Below are 19,335 nucleotides of genomic sequence, written 5' to 3' on the forward strand. Positions count from 1 at the left end.
GGAGGAGGAGGAGGAGGAGGAGGAGGGGGGTCGACTCTCAGCAAAGCAACAAGACGGAAGAGCAATGGCGACACTGGATCGCCAAATACCAAGTCTGGATACGTTCCTCTGCGAGCCCTGGTCTTCCTTCGTCAGTGCAGCTAAATTACGCCTTGTAGACAGTAAGTTCGACCGTCGGTGGTGGCGTCGTTTCCGCGGGGAAACTGTCGGGAAGTGCGTGCTCCAACTGTCTGTGATTGAGTTGAGTAAGCCCTTTCCACCATGCAGCGTCTGTTTCTGTCAAAGCGCAGCAAAAGTGTCTTGTCAGAAAGAAAGAAATCAAAATAAAAGCCCACGACGAATAGGTTTTTAGCCGCCGTGCGTGCGCGCCACGGGGACGCTGGTCGTTCCGGCGCGGAGTTCCCAGCACCAGCGTGTGCGTTTGTGCTGCCTTGAACTGTCCAGCTGTAAGTTTTGTTAGCTTTGACAGCTTCGCTCGCCGTCGGAAGAGAGCTCGGCAGCTAGCAGGCTAATGCTAACCCGCTAGCCAGCCGTCAGAGCGGCGTGGCTCCACGCGTGGCCCCAAACTTTGTTGCGGGGGTTGCTGCGGGTCCCGGTTTCACCCCCCCGTCTCGGTTGTGTTTTCTAGACGCGGACACTTCCTCGGATACCAGCGACGAAGAGCGTTACCGCCCGGGCGAAGCCGCGAAGCTCAGCAGACACGGTGAGGAAGTTGGAGACTTGACGCTGCTGCAGCTCCGGTTTGTTGTGGTTGTGCAGCCTTGACGGTGCCGGGGGTGAGGGGGGGTCTGGGGTGCACCCCGTCCCTGGAAACACCTCTATTGCCCGTTACCCAGGCTGCGTGCACACATGACCCTATATGCCAACTTCTAAAACATCCTATAGGTTCAGAGATCCACATTAGCCGCGTGCGGTTCCACTGCAAAGTGCCTCCGATTGGCTGTTATAGTGGCTTCGGACCGGAAAAACTGGATTTCTGCAGAAATGGTTGTATGTTAAAATAGTTGGCAAATGGAAGTAGCTTGCAATCAATATCTGCGTCGAACCCGGGAGAACCTGGCGTGCATGTGCAGCTATCACCAGGCTCTAAAGTCCGGGATGTTTGTATTTGCAGTTATGACCAGTCTCTCCTCTGTAATGGAGTATTTCAGATGAGCAGGATAACTCTGGTCCCTCGAGCCAGCCGGGCAGGAAGTCCTGTCGCAGATAGGTTACGGGCTGAAACGGTCCCGCAGCACCCAAAGAAACTGGACCTGAGCCGTCAAAAAGGGCTGGAGGCCTTGCATGCCAAAGCTAATATCTGTTTCTACCCCATTTACACACACACACACACACACACACTGCTGACCTGAGGGCATCTTGAACCCTCGTGGGTTTACTGCCTCATAGGCGACACATTTTCCTTCTGTCTTACACAGCAGGGAGATGGCGGTTGTGTGTCAAGAGGTCTGTGGGGCGGCCGGGGGCGAGCGGGTACCTCCGACCTCCCTCCGGACCCCGGCGGGCCCCGGGGCCACAGGGGTTCCTTTGTGAATCACATATCGCGTATTAATAACCCGCAGGAAGACGAGCCGCACAGTCACACTTGAGTCATCCATGAAAGTCGGAGCGTCACGCTCGCCAAGCACGACGCACGTCTGACGTGCGAACGCAGCCGGGGAAACTCTCCTCGGTCTCAATATCCCTGAACGCGTTCCTCCCACACACACACACACACACACACACACACACACACACTCTTGCCTCTGAGCCAGACCAGAGCGGCGTTTCCAGAACTGCAGATCTGCTGGCAACACGACACTGGAGGCCCGCTGAGAGCGATACCCACACACACGCAGACATCGGCGAGGCCCACAAACAAACGGGGGGGGGGGGGGGTGGACACGCACGCCGTCAATGCTCCGTTTCTAAGTTTGACTGGCTGGACGCTGAGGAGCTCAGCAGGTTTTCACTCGCTGGCATCTGTGCGCGCAACAAGTGTGTTTAAGGCACGAAATGAAGCACTTAAAAAGACAGAACTGCGGATGTAATTCAGGCTGTTTGTGAAGAAAAGTTCAGAGGCTGGCGTGGAGTCAAGGTTGAGGCTTAGAAATATCGGAAATTGCAGCTTTTGTGGCGTCTTCTGCACTAAAAAGTCACTGAATAATGGCTGTAACAATGCTAACACCAAGCTAACATGGCTAAATGTGCAGCGTGCATGAAAATAAAGTGTCCCGAGTGGGGAAAAAAATGTATCAAACTTTTAATTGTAGATGTTTGATGGCATGAAACGTTGTCGCCCGTTATCATTAACATAGTTGACTCAGTTTTTTGCTGAATGGCTGATAAGAACTTTACCAGGAGGTGTCATGCTAACGTCTTCCCCTCCAGCCATGCAAAAGCGCTCTAACGGCTGCCAGATTTGGCCTTTTTGCAGAGCCAGGTTGCAACATTCGCTGGCAGCCGCCGCCGCCACTGTTTACCCAGATATTCGGTGCAGGGCGGGTACTTAGGCACGCAAAAAAATACGGTTTAATCTGACGCCACGTCGCTTCCCCGAAGAAACCTTCAATATTCTGTAGAGCGCGCTGAAGTTATCTTGATCTGGCGATATGTAAAGTCACCCCCGCCCCCGGCTGCACCATGTTTGCCAACCGTTCCTGCTCGGCAAACACGGCGGGGAAGCGATTGGCCGAAATCCCCCAGTCGGCTGAGGAATGACCCCCCCCCCCCCCAGGCTAACCATCCTAATCTGCCTGATTTTGCCTGATTTTTCTGGCCACTAATGAGATGCGGACTCGTTACTGTTGGTTTGTTGTGGTGTTGACACGGCTGGAGGTGCGACCTGTTGATTCATTGCCATATTTGGGATGAGGGCGGCCCGCCGTGCTGACGCCCGTCTGTCGTCTCTTCCCAGACATGCTCCGCCGCCGCCACGTCCCAGCTCTGGAGGAACTCTGTCTTGTCGTCTGCCACGTCTGCAGCCAGGTGGTTACTCCCCAAGGCATCCTCGCACACTATGGTAAGGCCCAGCGCCCCGCTGCATCCTGGGAGCTCGCAGGGATGCCGGGCAAACACGCCGCCCCAGGACCTGTCGCATTAGTGGAAAAATATCAGCTCGTCCCTGCAGGGCTGTTTAAACACCCCCCCCACCCCCCCGCGCCATCCCCTTCCACACACTAATAGAGGCTGAGACGCACTAAATAATTCACGCCACCGTTGACCAGCTGGAAGATCGAGCACAGATTTTCTGTTCTTGATTCAGCAAAATAATTAGGTTTTACCGGAGCGCCGCAGCCTGGCGATTGATATCCGGCTCTGCGGCGTCTCGCTACCTATAGCACGCGCCCCATCTGCTAGCGGCACGTGCACAGGCCTCTAATGAACGCACACTTCCTCTCCTTCCCCAGCGGAGTGTTCCTCTGTAGAAAGAGGTCAGCGGTGTTCCGAGACGCGCGCTCTTTCAGACTCCCGGCGAGCGCCGGCGTTTTGCCCCCCCCCCTCCCAGGCCCATCACCCCGCCGTTGGCAGCGCTCCCGCTACACGACGTGCGCTAAGTCAGGAGCAACTGATCCGAAACACAGGCGGGCAAATGTGGGAGTCTCGATGGTTGGAGACCAACTTTGAGCTCCTGCTTAAATCTGTGACCTGCAGATCTGTCCCCCCACCCCCCCCACATCTGCAGAGTCAGAACCTCGCCACAGTCTCGTGATGTTTTATGCATTTCCTGCCATTGTGGAGCGTTCCCGCTGCGTCATCGAAAGCATCCGAGTGCCACCGCTTTCCCGCGGTGGGTGGGGGGGGGGGGCACCTTTAAATACCGCCACCGCCGTATGAGAGTCCTTTTTATTCATGGCCCCGACTCGCCGGGACCCTGTGAATGCTTGACCTGCCCACCGAATCAGGTTTACATGCACACAAACGCATGAACGCGTGCTCACACACACACACACACACACACACACACACACACACACACACGTGGGAGATGATTGGCCGCCTCGGGGATCAGCGGCTCACAGATTTACATGCCTAGTTTGCTGCTCAAGCTTCAGCGAGTGGAACCAAGAGGCTCCAACTTAAGCCGGATAGTTGTTTCATACACGCCGCGGCTCGTGTACGTAAAGGTTAATTTACAGTCTACGCCCGCTCCATTTAGCGGATTTGTGCATTTAAATCTCCTTAGAGTAAAGAAAGCATGTGGATTGTTAGCGGTAGCTACGCTGGGGCGTGGGATAAATCCCCCACGGCGGCGGCGTTCTCCCCACGCTCTGGAATAATGAAAACATGCGAGATAAATGTGGACGGTGATGTACAGATCTCACTGTAGGTGGGAGGGACGGAAGCACGCGCGGCTAAGTTAGCGCTGCGGATATTGGAGCGCGATACCTACGCGTTTTCCACGGAATGCTGCATTAATGGAAGAAAAGGCAGAGAAGGAAAACCCCCTTTGTGGTTTAACCGAGTGTCCGGAGCCTTCGCTCAGGTCACATGACCCGCGTCTGCCGTTGGCAAAAGTCGCTCTTAACCACAGAAAGGCGGTTTCATCAAGGTGCGACTTTTTAAAAAGCCTTTTTTTCATGGAAGGCTGCAACATTTGAGCGCCTGAACTCTTTTGTGTGACTTTTAATGTCGAAAAGAAGCTTCCATGATGTGGTTGGAACAGAAACTCAGACAGTTGTCAGTCGGACGTGAAACCTTCCGCAATGTTAAAATCAGCGCAGAGGAGAAATACCATGACGAAATGTTGAAGACGCGGTTATTCCACTTGATATGCAAGTGTTGGCAAACAGATGGAGCGTGTTTTTGTGATTTCCCTCACACTCAGCTCATTTACCTATCCTCCTGGGGGCCTTCCTCTTGTCTTGCTGGTGATGCAATCACACAACAGTCATAAACCATCCTTGAGATGCGCTTAGCTGAGCCGCGACATGCTAATATCTCCAGCAGGAAGTAGCGAAACGTGGGTCGCCCCCGGCCCTCTGGGTGTAAATAAACCTTCATTTGCCTTCTGGCTCCGCCCACAAGATGAGTCAGCAGCCAACCCTGTGAGTGGCCGGCCGCTCGGCATCTCCATAACGACGGGCCAGTGGAGGAGAGCGGCTAGCGCGGACGCCCTTGCAGCGGCGACCTTGCCCGGTCAGATGATCGTTGTGAGCGCGCACTTTGATCCTGCGCATCCCAGCGCAGCTGCCGTCACTTCCTACTGGCCTGTTTACACACCTGCAGTGCACAAACACACGCGCAAGGTCACAATTAGCGCCCGCCTAGCGCCCGTTTTGGCTCGCTGCTCCGAAATGATGGGAGACCTCCTGTCTCACTGTTAAACATCACTGCTGCAGAAGTCTAACCCCTCCCCCAGCCTCCCCCCCCCCCACACACACACCTGTTGGGCAGTGTGTTTGCTCATTACACCCTTCACACACGTCTCTGTGGGCGATGATAGTGCGAGGATGCAGACTCCTCCCTCCAGCTCTCGTCTTCACGTTGACCGTGACCCGGATGGCGAGCTCGCCGCTCCATTATCCCGATTTAAAACGGGTCCCGCCTGAACTTTGGCTCCTTTCACTTTGAGGTTTATTTGTCGTCGTGATGGAAACGCCCGCATCCGTTCCAGCACCTGCCGAGCCCTCGCCGCCTCTCGCGGACGGCACGGATCCGACTGAATCCGTCACGGGAATTTCCCACGTTTTCCTCTGCCTGTTTCCTTTCACCTCCGTGTCCATTTTGGGGGGGGGGAGTTTTTTTTCTGACCTGTCGATCCCTCTGTTTTCACTCAGGTAGCTGGGGTGTAGTTTCCCTGTGAGGCAGTCAGAGAGACACCCACTGTCCTGGACCGCACCCCCCCTCCTCCCCCCGCTCCCTCCCCACCCAGAGACATGCATAGCAAAAACCGTAAGTGGAAGCCGCCGTCCTTCGCCTCTCTCCTGCTCCACCCCACACACGTCCCTGCTTCCTGTTCACTCAGCTTTATTTGTGTTAACACTAGAAAGGTTTTCGACACTGTGGGGGGGTGGGTGGGGCGGGGGGGGGGGTGCTAATCAGGATATAAACGGTACTTATATGTGACGGTTTGATGTGTGCTCCTATTTTTTTCCTTTTCCAGAGAAGCGCCACATCTCCCCTGTCCCTTCCCGGAGCCCCCTCGTCCCCATGAAGCCGAAGACGCCCGCGGTGGCCCCCGGTCCCGGGGACACGCTGGCGTTCAGGGTGCCCAAAGACTACCCTCACTCTCGCTTCAGCAAGGCGCCGCTCGCCGTCTACCCACCAAAGGGAGCGCGGAGCAAAACCTGGTGGGTGCAGCCTCTTTTCCAGCGTTTCCTTGTTTCCTTGTTTAAGTCCTCGTGTCCTCTTTAGTGTGTCTCTCCCAGTTGTAAGCCTGGAAAAGATGCCCTGCCTGAAACAGTCCGACTCGGCCTCCCACTTACGCCTCAGCACCTCCTCCCCTTCCTCCCTCAAACCTTTCGCCTCCTCGCCATCCCAACGTTCCAGCGAGAAGCTGCTGAACGGCCGCGTCAGCGCGGAGGCGTCCACGCCGCGCTCCACCACGTCCCCGTCCTCTCTGAACGGGCGGCCCAGCCCGGCACGGTCGCCCCTGGACAGGAAGTCAGCATCTACGCCTCCTCCTCCTTCCTCCCAAGACAGGAAGGCCTCCCAGTCGCCCGCCCCTTCTCCCCGAGCGGCGCTCCACTGTCGGCGCCGCTGGAGAAGAGGCACCAGAACGGAACCAAGAGCTGCTCCAGGTCCCAGAAACGGCTCTCAGGTCAGTTTGGAGATCACCTCCCTCCCGTCGTGTTGAGCGGTTCCCTCGAGGGTCCACGTCATCTGTCGTCAGCTTCTCCTCCTCCTCTTCCTCCTCTTCCTCCTCTCCTCCTTCGATTCACACCCTCCCATTCACAATCTCCCACTGCCAGAAAAAGCTGCCTCTCTCTGAGTGCCCCCCCTCCCCTCCCTACACACACTCACCTATACCTCTTCATCCTCTCGCTCTCTACCTCCTGCCTCGGCCTCTTCACTTCTCTTTCACACTCTCCTATTCCGGCCTCGTTTTTTCCCATCATGCATCTTCTCCTCTGTCGTTTTTTCCCTCCCTTTGGTTCCTTTTCCACGCCAGCAGTCAAATCTTGCTCGCGCGTCGCTCTTATAGACCATTATTGCAAACTGGTGATCATTCACGGAATTTAAGGGTGCATCGACCCACTTTAGGGGTTCAGCCTTCTTCTTCATCTATATGTCAGTTTTTGGTGCTTTACCTTTAACCTTTACCTCTCTGAGGATGACATAAGAAGCACCCTTTACATTCAAGCAGCCCTGGCAGCGGGCCGACCGCAGTTCCCTCCCCAGATTCTGCTTTAGTTGACTCTCGTACTGCCAGTGAGTCTGTCGGCAGTGATTTGACGCTGCTTGTGGGATCCGCGTAGCTCCTCTGTGCAGTTGGAAGGACGGCTAATAATGTCACCAGGAGGGAGGGAAGAAGACCGCGGCTGAGAGACGAACAAGCTGCCTGAAGAGAGACAAACGAGGCCTGTGTTCCCAGAGAGCCCTGCTGGAAGGAGAGGGAGGAACGGCTGTTTCACGTCTGCTGAGTCCGTCTGTTGTTTTACAGGAAGGGTGTTCGATCCCAACAAGCACTGCGGAGTCCAGGACCCTGAAACCAAACGCCCCTGCACGCGCTCCCTCACCTGCAAGGTAGGCACGGGGGCCCCCCCCCCCCCCCCTCCCACCCCCCTCCTTCCACGACGCTGTTTGTTTGCGAGGGTAATAACACGGAAGGGCAGCAGCAGCAGCGCAGTTGTTAAACCCTGACGACGGGCGTCCCTCCCCGACACGCCCCGTCTGCAATTTAGTCAATGCTCAGTAACGGCGGCGAGGCGTTATCAGGCCTCGGCTCGCTGTGATGAGGTAATTATAGATGTTGGATGACGCTACATCTTCTTCCAGGAGTCCGACTGTTTTACACCCATTTAATTACTCCTAGCAACAATGCTAATCACTTCAAGCTGGTTATAAAGTAATTAAACTCGGGCTCCGGCGCTGATGTTTTTTAGTTGTCGGGGGAAATAATCGGTGAGAAAACCGCAATTACGATCAAAACACAAGGACGTGAGTTCCTTTTCCCAAAAGTTGATTATAAAAATCCGTCTTAAATGTATGAGAGCTATGACACAAAAACATTATCACTGATTATCCCTATGGTCTTCTTAAGACCTCCTGCTGCCCTGTAGGAGGATAAAATCCCCTAAAATAAGTCTTAAATTCTCCATGTTGACATCTAAAAGCTCTATTTTGTGCAGTTGTCCTCGTGTGTTTCTACCGGGGGCTTTTTATAGTCGACAAAAGTGAAAATATTGAGTTTATATTCAGTGTTTGCTGAGACCAGACAGCAGTAAGCCCCCCACATATTAACATAATCTACCGGCGTTAATCTAGTTGGATGTTTGCGGCAGGATGATGAATTGATTTTAACTGTCTTGGATAATCTCTCCTGCCTCCTGCAGACTCACTCCTTAACGCACCGCCGGGCTGTTCCCGGCCGGAGGAAACACTTCGACGTCCTCCTGGCCGAGCACAAAGGGCGGCCGAAGGAGGGTGCGAAGGACAAGGAGAAAGAGCGAGATGGGACGGGGCCGGAGAAAGAAGGAGGCCAGCGGGTCGCAACGCAAGAGACGGCGAGTCCCAGCAAGCCTCACTGCCCAAACGGACGACTGTTGTCCTCTCTGAAGCTACGGCTGGCAAATGCGCACATACCCAGGTCAGATCCCGGGAACACACCTTTCTTTTTGTTTGTTTACTTTAATTTTAATATATTTTCTTTCTAAATTTATTGTTTAAATGCGGTTTAAGTCGACTAGTTTTTTACTGGAGTGGGGAAACGCGGTTTTTCCACCAGGGGGCGCTGTGAACAAGAGCTCCTCGAAGAAGAAGCAATAAATAAAAATGACGGGTCTGCAGATGTTAACAATGTCCTTTGAAAGAATCGGAGTTCCCCTTTCCTGTTGATGAGCCTCTATTTAAAAAGGGACTCAAATCATGTTTATGTGTACAGATTTTTGGCCTTGTTTCTCATTTCTCTACCCTTTCCTGGACCAACATTTTTAGTGTCTCGCCTTGTTTCCTGTGTCTCTTCCAGGGTTCCAGGCCCCACCAACTGCACCATCAGCTCTGCACCTCCAGCACCAGCCCCTGGCCCAGCCACTAATCCAGAGCCCTCTGCGCACATCTGGGCCGCTGCAGCGGGGGACCTCAGTCGGCTTTCCAGTGACGAGGGGGACGCAGAGACTGCAGAGGACGGAGACAGACCTGCTTTTCACTTCTCAAATCATCACCCTCAGCCTTTAGGGGTCAGTTTTATAACAATATCCATTTCTTTTATGGTCCATTTCAACTTCAAAGCTGCAGTAAGCTTCATTAAAGCATCTCTCCCTCGTTTCAGTGTTGCGTGTTCAGCAGCAGGCTCCTGGGTCGGGGCTACTATGTCTTTGATCGGCGATGGGACAGGATGAGGCTGGCGCTCCAGAACATGGTGGAGAAACACCTCAATGCGCAGATGTGGAGGTGAGTAGGCGTGCACAAACAGCTGTTTAAGTTAATACTGTAAATTCACAGGAATTCTCAGCAATTAGGGGCCCCCAACGGTGAAGCGCCGGTGTCTCGGCCGCCCCCTGGTGGCTGACTGTTGTCATAGCACAAGCCCCACCTTCCTACCAAACTGAAAACTCATCTGTGCAGCATCACTGGAATTATTTTTAAACACGAAGAGCCCACAAATCAAATAAAAACGGGACTGGTGGGGATTTACAGTGTGGCTGAATATGCAAATGTAATCAAAGAAGGCTTCTAATTACAGCCGAGAAAACACAGCAAGGGCAGAATCTGATGGATGCTGATGACTCATGTAAATAAAAACCGTAAATAGTCTGAATCTATATCCAGTTTTTCATCTCCCTGTTTCAGGAAGGTGCCTTTGGCTCCGGAGAGCCTCCTCTCCCTCTCCTCCTCCGGTACCTCCCCCATCACTTCACAACCTCCGCCCTCCCTCGCCTCTGTCACGTCTCCCTCCTCTTTCCCCGCCAACTCCCTCTTTTACACCGCCACATTTCCTCAGTCCGCGTCTGCGGCCGGAGTGCTCAGCATCCGAGACGCCGCTCAGCCCGCGCCCTCCGCCTCCGCGCCGGCTAAATCCCGCAACGGGGCGCACCGAGCCAGCCGTCCCCCGAAGGACGCGGAGGACACCATAGCGGGATCGAAGAAGCGGAAAAACAACTCTGCGTTTTCGCCTTCGTACTTGTTTCCGAGCCCGGACAATCACAAAAGGAACGGGAGCAGCTATCACTCGACGCCGCAGGGATCGGGAGGGGCGGCGAGGAAGAAGGGACTCGGCGGGGGCGGGCTGTGGAGCAGAGAGAGCGTGATGTCCAAAGGGGAGTGCTCTCAGAGCAGGTGAGAGCACCGCGCACGCCACCGAGGCTTTTCCAGTAAATGTCCCAGTTGTAGTTTTAGGATCACCTGCGCACCTTTTCGGCTCCGCAGGGACGCCCCCCCCGCTGCTCACCAGCCGCCGGCGCCCCGCACTTACGAGGGGGGGAAAGAGTGGAGAAAGAGGAGGAGCCCCACCTCCTTCAGGGGGAAGGCCAGCAAGCTGAGCAGGCCAGATGGGCTGGAGAGTCTGTTTGGGAACAGGAGCGACAGCGGTGGGATACTGACCTCCGGGCCGGAGTCCCAGAGACAAGTAACGGCCGACACGCCTCCTTTTAATCCCGTTCAGCCTTTTCCGGAACGTAAAGACGTTTCTTCGCTTCTCTCCCTGCAGGGAAAGTTACACCACTGACCGAACGTTGAGACACGATCGCATTTGAGAGGGGGGGGGGGGGGGGGGGCAACTCTGTCTCGGCCCGTGGCGATGATGACGCACCTCGACCTCTGACCTCCCCGGAGCGGAAATCTCTGATTCCATCTGGAGCTTTGTCAGCGCGCGATTCTGGGGCGACGATTCGGGTCGAACGTCTCTGACCGCTGCCGCCGTCTGTGCAGTGGTCCGCTGAGAAGGAAGAGACGGTCATTTTGGGGGGGGGACGAGATGGTGATTGGACCACCATAGGACCCAGCCTCCATCCTCTCCCACAGCCCACACGATGGAGGGGGGAGAGCAGCTGGACTCGGATGGGTTTCAACCAGTGTCTTCTCTTTTTTAACCTTTTATATCCAGTCAGTATCTCCTTCCACCCCCCACCTTTTCTTTCCAGCATGACCAGGTTTAAAGTGCACTTACTGCCCCCCCCCCCACAGCTTCACTGACTCCAGAGCAGCCTCCAACAGAGCGGCTCACACAAGGGAAGTTAAAAAACAAGATCTGTGGAAGAAATTGTGTTTGAAAAGCTTCTTTTTTGTTACTTGGGTGTCAGGAGAACCACGAGCTCCACGAGGACTTGCTTCAAAAGGACCGCTGGAGTCGTTTTGTACAATAATTGATCATTCTGAATTAATTTTCTAACTGACCGTCACGGTTTGAGCTACAGAGACGTTTTTGGAGAGAAACATTAGAAAAGTATTATGTTTGAAATTGTACAGATGATGTTGTTATTTTTGTATTTATTAATAATCCCCCCTCTTCCCCCCTGAGCTGAGATGAGGGACTATTTTTTCCTGATACCCGGGCTGGTTTCTCAAAGTCCCAACTGTTGTTTTTTATGAGCGTCACACGTTACACTAGCCGATCAACATGTGGTATGGCCTTGACCTTTGACCCCGCCCGCCTGGGGTCACTCCTAAAGTGTTTTCTTGTTTCTGCCGCATCTCTCACACGCTGAATATGAATGATTCCACCGAGCCGGTTCTCACGCCGCATACTGAGAACACGCAGACCGCTGGCGTGTGCGTGGGAACGTGGCGCCGAGAGCATCGCCGGCACACTTTAGATCACATGACTGGAGGCTTATGGTGACAACCCAGACGCACGAACGTCCTCCTCACCGCTCTGCTCGTGCTCACGAGGGACTTTGGTGAAACCAGAACCCCCGGGGCGTCTTTTCATAGGAAGGGCCCCACATTCCTGTTTTCCTGTGGTTCTGCGCGTTTGTTAAATTGACATTTGTTGTTGTTTTGGCTTCCACCGGTCTGCTCGCCAGGCTCCAGCCCGTGCACGCTGAAATCAGAATGCCTTCGCCTCTTCTCATCTGCTCCCGACCTGCCACATTTGCACGTGTTTACAAAAAGAAACTGAATAAAATAAGCTGGGGGGGGGCCTGATTGGACCATTCCCTTGGGAACCGGATTCGGTGATAACAGAATCAAGCTAATACCTTCTCAGTCTCAACCTCGCCACGTGGTTTCTGCAGCTCGGTACCAAAAATGGCAAATTTCACTCAAGCTGTCTTTTTTTTTTTTAGGTGTTAGAAAGCAAGTGAGAGCATTTTGATTTACCCGACAACGACGGCGAGCCGGCGTTCCAACGTGGTACTTAGCAGCCGCTGCGGCACGAACAGCGTTTAACAGCATTTACGGCTTGTTTGCTTACATGAGCACTAAAGAGGGGTGAATTGTACATAATCAGTAGTTTCTGTTGGGCTTTTTCCAAGTGCTTCCCAGAGAGAGACTTTTTTTTATTTTTATTTTTTTAATTTTAAATTCCCAATCGGATCGTCAGCTTGGCGTTTTTTTTATTTTACGCTCTATATTTTACACGCATTTCTTCCCGATTGAGGCAGGATATCGTAACGAGGATTCAATGCATTTCATTTTTGACGTTCACACCGGAACGCCGATCTTGGCGAGGCGTTTCATTTCGATGGGAAATTCCACCGACTTCCTGTTTGTCGTGAGACGAGCAAGTAAGCAGCTAAAAGTACAACAGATTCTCATGGATGTTGCTAATTGCCATCGGAGGTTGCGATATTAACTTTTCTAAACTTTTTTTGTTTTTTTTGCACTTTGCCAGACCTTTAACTTCTATTTATAATATTTGAGGTATTACAAAGAAAGCCTATATATTTATAAATATGTTTCTGGCAACTACAGTACAATAAGGTGATGAGTGTTTGTTGGGCCCCTCAGCTGAGTGCACTGTTGTCCGTACCTGATCCAAACTCTGCGGAATGTCTGGAAAATGCCTTGATAGGTTTGGAGTTCCTTTAGTCTGACAGCAGTTGGAGTTCGCACCAAAATAAGTGAATACTTTACTGTAAAATAAGGTCTTATATCCAAGTTTTTATTAAACAGTTGAAAGTGGATGTGGTGTCATGTATAAGTGACAGATTTCGCGTTTGAAGCTGAACTTTGGCTCATCGGACCTGTTGCACCCGTTTGTGGTTCGGTAAAAAGATGAATTGTCACTGGAAAACTTGAATATTGTAACGTCAAATGCAAAGAAAACAGCGTGCACAACTTTGTTGGTGACAATTTAGGATCATAACGGAAAGATCAGTGTTTCATTTTCTGATACCAGGATCAGCCACCAGGGGGCGCTTCACCTAGCGTCTGTTTTCAGCTTTATCCACGTTGCTAATCAATTTTAACGCATGTTTGCTGGAAATAGAGGGAGACCCTCCACACACACTAGTTTGTTGCGAGATTACGGCAAAGGCCGCATCCTGACCCGACGCCGTGACCTTTGACCTCACCGGTGCGACCCTGCTTCTGTTTAACTGTCCTTTTCGGCATCGGTGCATAAACATCCCAGAGGTTTGGGTCTCTGTTCTGATCAAGACCTGTGGGCCCAACACAGGACAGACCTGCGTCCCGATTTCGGGAGCCCCTACCCCCGAATTTTGGACGAATGTGTCCGAGTCTTGCGTCCCAGTCGGAGTCAGGTGCAACAGGAATGGACTCGCCGTCTGATATCTGGGTTTTGGAGCCAGATCCAGGCACAAATCACATCTCCAGCTGCGAGCGACGAGGTCCCCAACCCGTGATTGATGCAACGGTACGATGAAATTGACCGTGATCGTCCTTTTGGGAGCACTTTTCCACCCGCTTGCCGATTTTCTTGCGGGGAAGGACGACAGCGGAGGTCAAAAAGAAGCTTCCCTTCACAGGAAGGGCAGAATCGGGCACCGCCGCCCCCGCCCCTGAGGGGTGCTGTGGCGTTATTTCATCATCGCCGCTCTGCTCCACCTGTCTGTAAGGACACAGAGAGTGAAATATAAAACATTTGGGTCTTGTTTGGATGAACCGGCGACACTTCCAGCCTCTGTGGTTACATCTGCTCCGCTGTCGGCTCTGCAGGCCAATCCCAGCATCCAATTAGATTTATTTGGGCATGACATCCAGCAGGCGTCGTCCAGCCACCGCCTCCCTCCGCGCTCCGCGTTGATGGGCCGGAGCCGCCGCAGAATAGCTCGCATCATAGGCGGTAACCTCCGGAGTTTCGGCCCGAAACCGCCGGGAAAAGAAGCACCTGTGAGGAAAATGAGAGAATAAATGATGGCTCGCCTCCGAGGGAAGAAAGTCCCCTCCGCCGACTTACGTCTGAGGGTTCCCTCAATCCTGATTGGTCCAAATATGGGAACCACTGCAACCTGTTCATCACGCCGTGCCCCCGAGGCCCAACCGTCGCCCCCGAGGCCATCAAAAACCGGCAGCTCAAATGAATTATTTCCTTAAAATAAAGGTTCTCGGTGGTGCGATGAAAGCCGCCCGCGTGTAACCGTGAAGATAAAAGCTCCACTTCGCTGCGCGACGTCCATGAATGCAAAGGAGCCCCCACCCCGCAAACAGCATTCTTATGATAATGGAATAACGCTGCTGCTTCGGTTAATTGTGCGCAGGCGATAGCAGTGGGCACCTTTTGTTGAGCGCTGTCGTGACCCTGCAGGAAAGAGCTGGCAGGGATTACCAGAACTCTTTAAGGACTCCTCTAAGTGCCCCCATTGACCACCATTCTTACCCACTTTGCAACCTTTTTTGTGTGTGTGAGGCGCACCCTCAATAGGGAGAGCATATATATATCATTCCCGTGCACATGAAATGGGCTTTTGTCCACATATACGGAAGGAAAAGTTATTAAATAGTATCACCCTGCAGACAAAGGCCTTGTTTGAGTCTTTTGCCTACCAGGCACCGACATTGGGAAATTAAAAATGCCATTTGTGTTCTGCTGAAGGCCTGAATTTACAATTAAAAGACCATCAATGCGGTATTTATCACGGAGGCTAAATTCCTGTCAGCATCTGCGATCAGGTGGTGGTTTTAAGTGAGGAACTAAAATTAAGAAATGGCTCAAAACTGACTTAATCGCGATTTAATACAGGCAAACCCATGTTTATTTTTCAGTTATTTCCAGGTTTGTTAATTGGTCACACAACAGGATTTGATCAGGTGTACCACAATTTATTGGAAAATAAATGGATCCAATTGATTAATCAATCCCACTGTTATAAAACCTTGAGAAGTGCAGTAATGGTCAATATTAAATCAATATTAATAGGTCAAAAATATCTTTCAAAGTTGGATTAGCTAGTTTGAGCCATAACAGGTGTTTCTTATTTATCAATTATTAATGATTCAGAAGACTATAATCATCATTCAAGCTAAATTCAACAGCATGCCGACAGGTAAAAACTTAATGAAGATATAATTCTTAACTAGGTTAAACCAAGTTGTTGTCGCAAATCTTAAAACCAACGTTAACTAACGTTTAAAACTAATAAGAAACATTAGCTAAACGCTTTCGCACATGCGCTTAGCATTTCGTTGCACCGGGTTTAATTTATTTCGGAATGTGATTTCCATCAGAATAGTCAACAAAGTTGGTGTTTTTTGACGCTAATTTGTGACACATTAATGAAGTTTTGTGGGTAAAACAGGTCAACATTTAATCGGACCCGTTACCCACCGAAGCTAATGTTACTGCTAAATGACGTAGCTGAGGTTTAGTTTTAGCTAATTGCTCAATTAGTTCACTATTTTAAAACGACTTTATCTGCCAGAAAAGTTAATCTAGATGCAAAAACGCTCCAGTTAAGCATCATCGGTAGTTAGATGTTTATTTAACCGGCGCATGGGGCAATCAAGTCTAATTATACGTAGTTAATTGACTATTGGAAAGAGTGACATAAACCTCCCACGGGGTTGTTAATTGAACAAATATTAAACGCAGGCCGAAGTTTGTGCCTTTTAAATCATAAAAGGATGAACTCTTCCTCTCTGGACTGTTCTACATTTTCATAAATCGACATTTTGGACACCGTTTCCCCGCATCCAACTTGAATCCGCGCCGTTAAAACGTCCGCCCGGCGTTTTTAATCACATTTCCGTTCTAAAATAGAATAAATCGACTTTTTTGAGCCGGCGTCCCGTCTGCGTTTGCGTCGCGGGCAGCTCGGCGTGCACTCGAAACGTTGCGCGTTTTGGAGCACAGATCGGCGCATCCAGCGTGGCCCTCGGTTCGAAACTGCGCAACCCCGCAACTTTTCCCCGTCAAAAGACGCCGATCCGTCCCCGTTTTGGCGGCGTGGCGCCGGAGCGCCGCCGTTCCCGGCTCTAATCGGACGCGGAGGGTGCACCTTTGCGCAGGGACCAGGCTTTAGCGCTCTCGGGCTCCTCTGGGTGCACAAAGAGCAGCGGCTCGCAGAGCAACTTGTTCAGAGTGAGCCGGCGACGCTGGGAGGCGAAATTCAACAACCTCCGGACGCCAAGTCGCCACGACTGCGCATTTTTACCCCCGACGAGCACGCTATCGCACCGCCGACACAGCCGACTCAAGGTAAGTATCTGTTTTAAGGCGTTTAAGCGGGGTTGGGTGGCTGCGGAGCGGGTTAAACCTCTTTCGCTTTGGCTTCCCGAGCGTGGTTGTTTTGCAGAAAATGGCGTCATCGCCCTCTTGTTTCTGCTTGGCCGCGGCGGGGAGAGGAGTACTTTCAGAGAGTTGTAGCAGCCTCCAAACGCCGCGTTTGCCCCCGCGACGAGGAAATCCGCCACCGCGGTGTGTCGGGCTCGGTAGCGGGCGGTAAAAAACGGAGCTGTGTCGCCGTTTCGCTCCGTGGGAGGACGCGCAAAGATGGAAGGGTCACCGGTCCTGTGCGCCAAGCAGCTTCTTGGAAAAGGTGGCACAGAGCTGCGAAACGCAGCGATTTTCATTCACAACAATGCCCCCGGAGCGGGCTCCGCGTCCACCCCGATGATCGATGGTGGTCTGGTGCTGTTACCAGGGTGGTTATAGGCGCGTTTGTGGCGATATTCAACCGCGTCTTTGTGTATATTTTATTCGTGTTAGCTCGTCTTTACGCCGCACTCCGCTGCCATGCTGCAATCGTTACCGGGGGCCTCTCTTTAACGCCTGGAAAGGTGCAATTTTTTAACTTGGCTCGCGCTGTGGTCGGGTCGAGCTGCCCCCTTTGTGGCCCAAAATAGTGGCGTTCTCCTCCCGGCTGACATTATGAGCGTGTAAAAGGAGATTTTCGAGGATAATGGGGGCGATGCAAATCGTGCCATGAGAATGGCGACCGGTCCTGCGCCCTGGTTCGCGGCACGCCGGCCGAGGACAGGCGGAACGGGGCGATCAAATAAAGTGTTGCGGGAGGAATCGCGCAGTTTGTGGAGAATTGGGGAAGTCCGGCGCTGCGCAATGGCCGTGTCGCCGCTTTGCGCAGAGCCGAGTGGCAGCTGCTGTAACCGCCGCCACCATTTCGCCGCGATATTTTTTGTGTGTGTGCCGGCCAACCTTTTGTAAATAGTTGGGGGACTCTTGGATAAAAGAGCACAGTAGTGTTGATGCAAGTCCTTTATGGTGCGTGAATGCGGTCCCAAGTCCCATTCCGGCTGCCCTGTGTTTTTTCCGCCAGCTACGTGCATGCGTCCTCGCTGTGGCCACCACACATCCACCATAGCGAGGCCACTCCGCTCCCCGCTCGGACGCTCCGTTTGGCTCCTCTTGTGCCCAAAAGTAGGGATGTGTGGAGTGTTCGCGGCGCGGGGAGCGGCGATAATCCGCCACACGGCGACAGATGATCATTTCCGAGCACCACAGTTGACATTTGATCAAGTTTGCCGAGTTATGCAACCGCATCCCCGTAGAGCGGACCGCTCATCCGCGGTTATTCGCCCGTCACTCGCCGTCGGATTGGTATTTCTCCGAGATCCGCCGGATCGGAGCAGTTCCCGTGGCGACGACGCTGATTGAGGAAGATATGTCATTCGCAAATCACCCAGTGCCATTTGCGTCACAGCCCGCGGCCTCGCACGCCCATGGGGGGCGATGGAGTTGCAAATGGAGACCGCGCTGACGCTGCCCCAGCTGAGAGGCGAGCCAATAGACGCGGAGCCGGGCGGCCGCGGTCGACGTGCGCCTCCGCTCGCCAGCAGCGAGCCGACCCGCGGTTCCTCATCAACGCGGAAGGCAGCGCGTCGAGTTCTGGGCGAGCGGGCTTCCTACCCCGCTGTCCGGGATGCGTAAGTGGATGCGTGCACACGCCGGTGGAGGCTTCCGCGGGGCAGGCCAGCCCCGGAGAGGTGCACCCGCCCGGTGTCTCCCTCATGGTGCTCGGTGCATGTGGCCATTGTCGAGCGGCCCCTGCCTGCTCCAGTCAACTCCGGACTGGAACCCGCGTCCCGCCTTCCCGCTGAGGAGAGGAGCCGTTTCCCGGCCAGGAAGCGTCCGTTTGTTGCCGCTGCGCTTCGAGACGCCGCACATGGCTCCATCCTCCGCAGCACAGGAGTTGTTTACCAGCCAGAAAGTTACGGATGTGAGCATTTCATCTACTTTATGATCCAACAGAAGAACCACATCGCAGTGAAACGTGGACCTATTGAGATTTATCCATCCAAAACTTTCCAAAACTGCGCTTTTGTGAGTTATTTTGTCAGCAGTGGTAGTTTTGGGTCTGTTTATTCCTGAATAAAGCAGAACAGTGAAAGTGAGCACCAACTCTGACACAATGAGGCGGTCTAACCTTGGATGGGTAACTGGGGCACAAGTGGTGACAACAAAGTTGCCCTTTTTCTATAAAAACACAGTTTTGGACTGGTCAGTCCTCATCGGAACAGCAGCTCGGACCCCTCGGCCGCGTCCCCGTATAAAGTTCCCCTGGTTTGTTGTTGTTGCACCTGTCTGCAGAGCAGCTGTTGCCTGAATCACACGGCGATATCACCGTGTGATTCAGCCCCTGTAATGACGCAGCGCTGCGTTCAGGCACCGACAGCCCGTCATCAAACCGGCGGACGCTGACGGGAAGGAAGCGGCGCCGTATCAGCACCGACTGATGCCTCGGTCGTGAGGAGATTCCCCGTTAAGAGGCTTCAGTCGCTGGAGATGCACATGTGGCCGGCTGCTTTAAAAGGCTCTTTTTGACTGGTCCCACTGGTAATCTTGGTTTGGAAATGGATGTGAAGTCGGTTGGAACTCCTCCGCCCACCAAGACACCT

At 53.0% G+C, this 19,335-nt stretch overlaps 2 protein-coding genes and 1 long non-coding RNA gene across 3 annotated transcripts in view; 2 read left to right on the forward strand and 1 right to left on the reverse strand.

Annotated features, from left to right (window-relative positions):
- On the forward strand, positions 1–13,203 carry atxn7l1 (ataxin 7-like 1). Its single transcript, XM_057023085.1, is given in 13 exon segments — positions 1–161; positions 629–703; positions 2,897–3,001; positions 6,086–6,272; positions 6,337–6,659; positions 6,662–6,742; positions 7,586–7,668; positions 8,478–8,731; positions 9,110–9,320; positions 9,413–9,534; positions 9,934–10,419; positions 10,510–10,708; positions 10,790–13,203. Coding segments are annotated over 13 exon segments (2,241 nt in total). The 5' UTR covers positions 1–64; the 3' UTR covers positions 10,808–13,203.
- On the reverse strand, positions 13,163–18,594 carry LOC130519549 (uncharacterized). The gene is made up of 2 exons (XR_008948353.1): positions 14,175–18,594; positions 13,163–14,092 (listed from the first exon to the last, which is right to left on the reverse strand). It is a non-coding gene; the product is annotated as an uncharacterized LOC130519549 (long non-coding RNA).
- znf800b (zinc finger protein 800b) overlaps positions 15,509–19,335 on the forward strand; it is a 15,068-nt gene continuing 11,241 nt past the window's right edge. The window contains 1 exon segment of the mRNA XM_057023079.1: positions 15,509–15,527. The gene's annotated coding sequence lies outside the window, so the exon portion shown is untranslated.

This window comes from Takifugu flavidus, chromosome 22 (genome assembly GCF_003711565.1).
Source record: "Takifugu flavidus isolate HTHZ2018 chromosome 22, ASM371156v2, whole genome shotgun sequence".
Classification (NCBI taxonomy): Eukaryota; Metazoa; Chordata; class Actinopteri; order Tetraodontiformes; family Tetraodontidae; genus Takifugu; species Takifugu flavidus.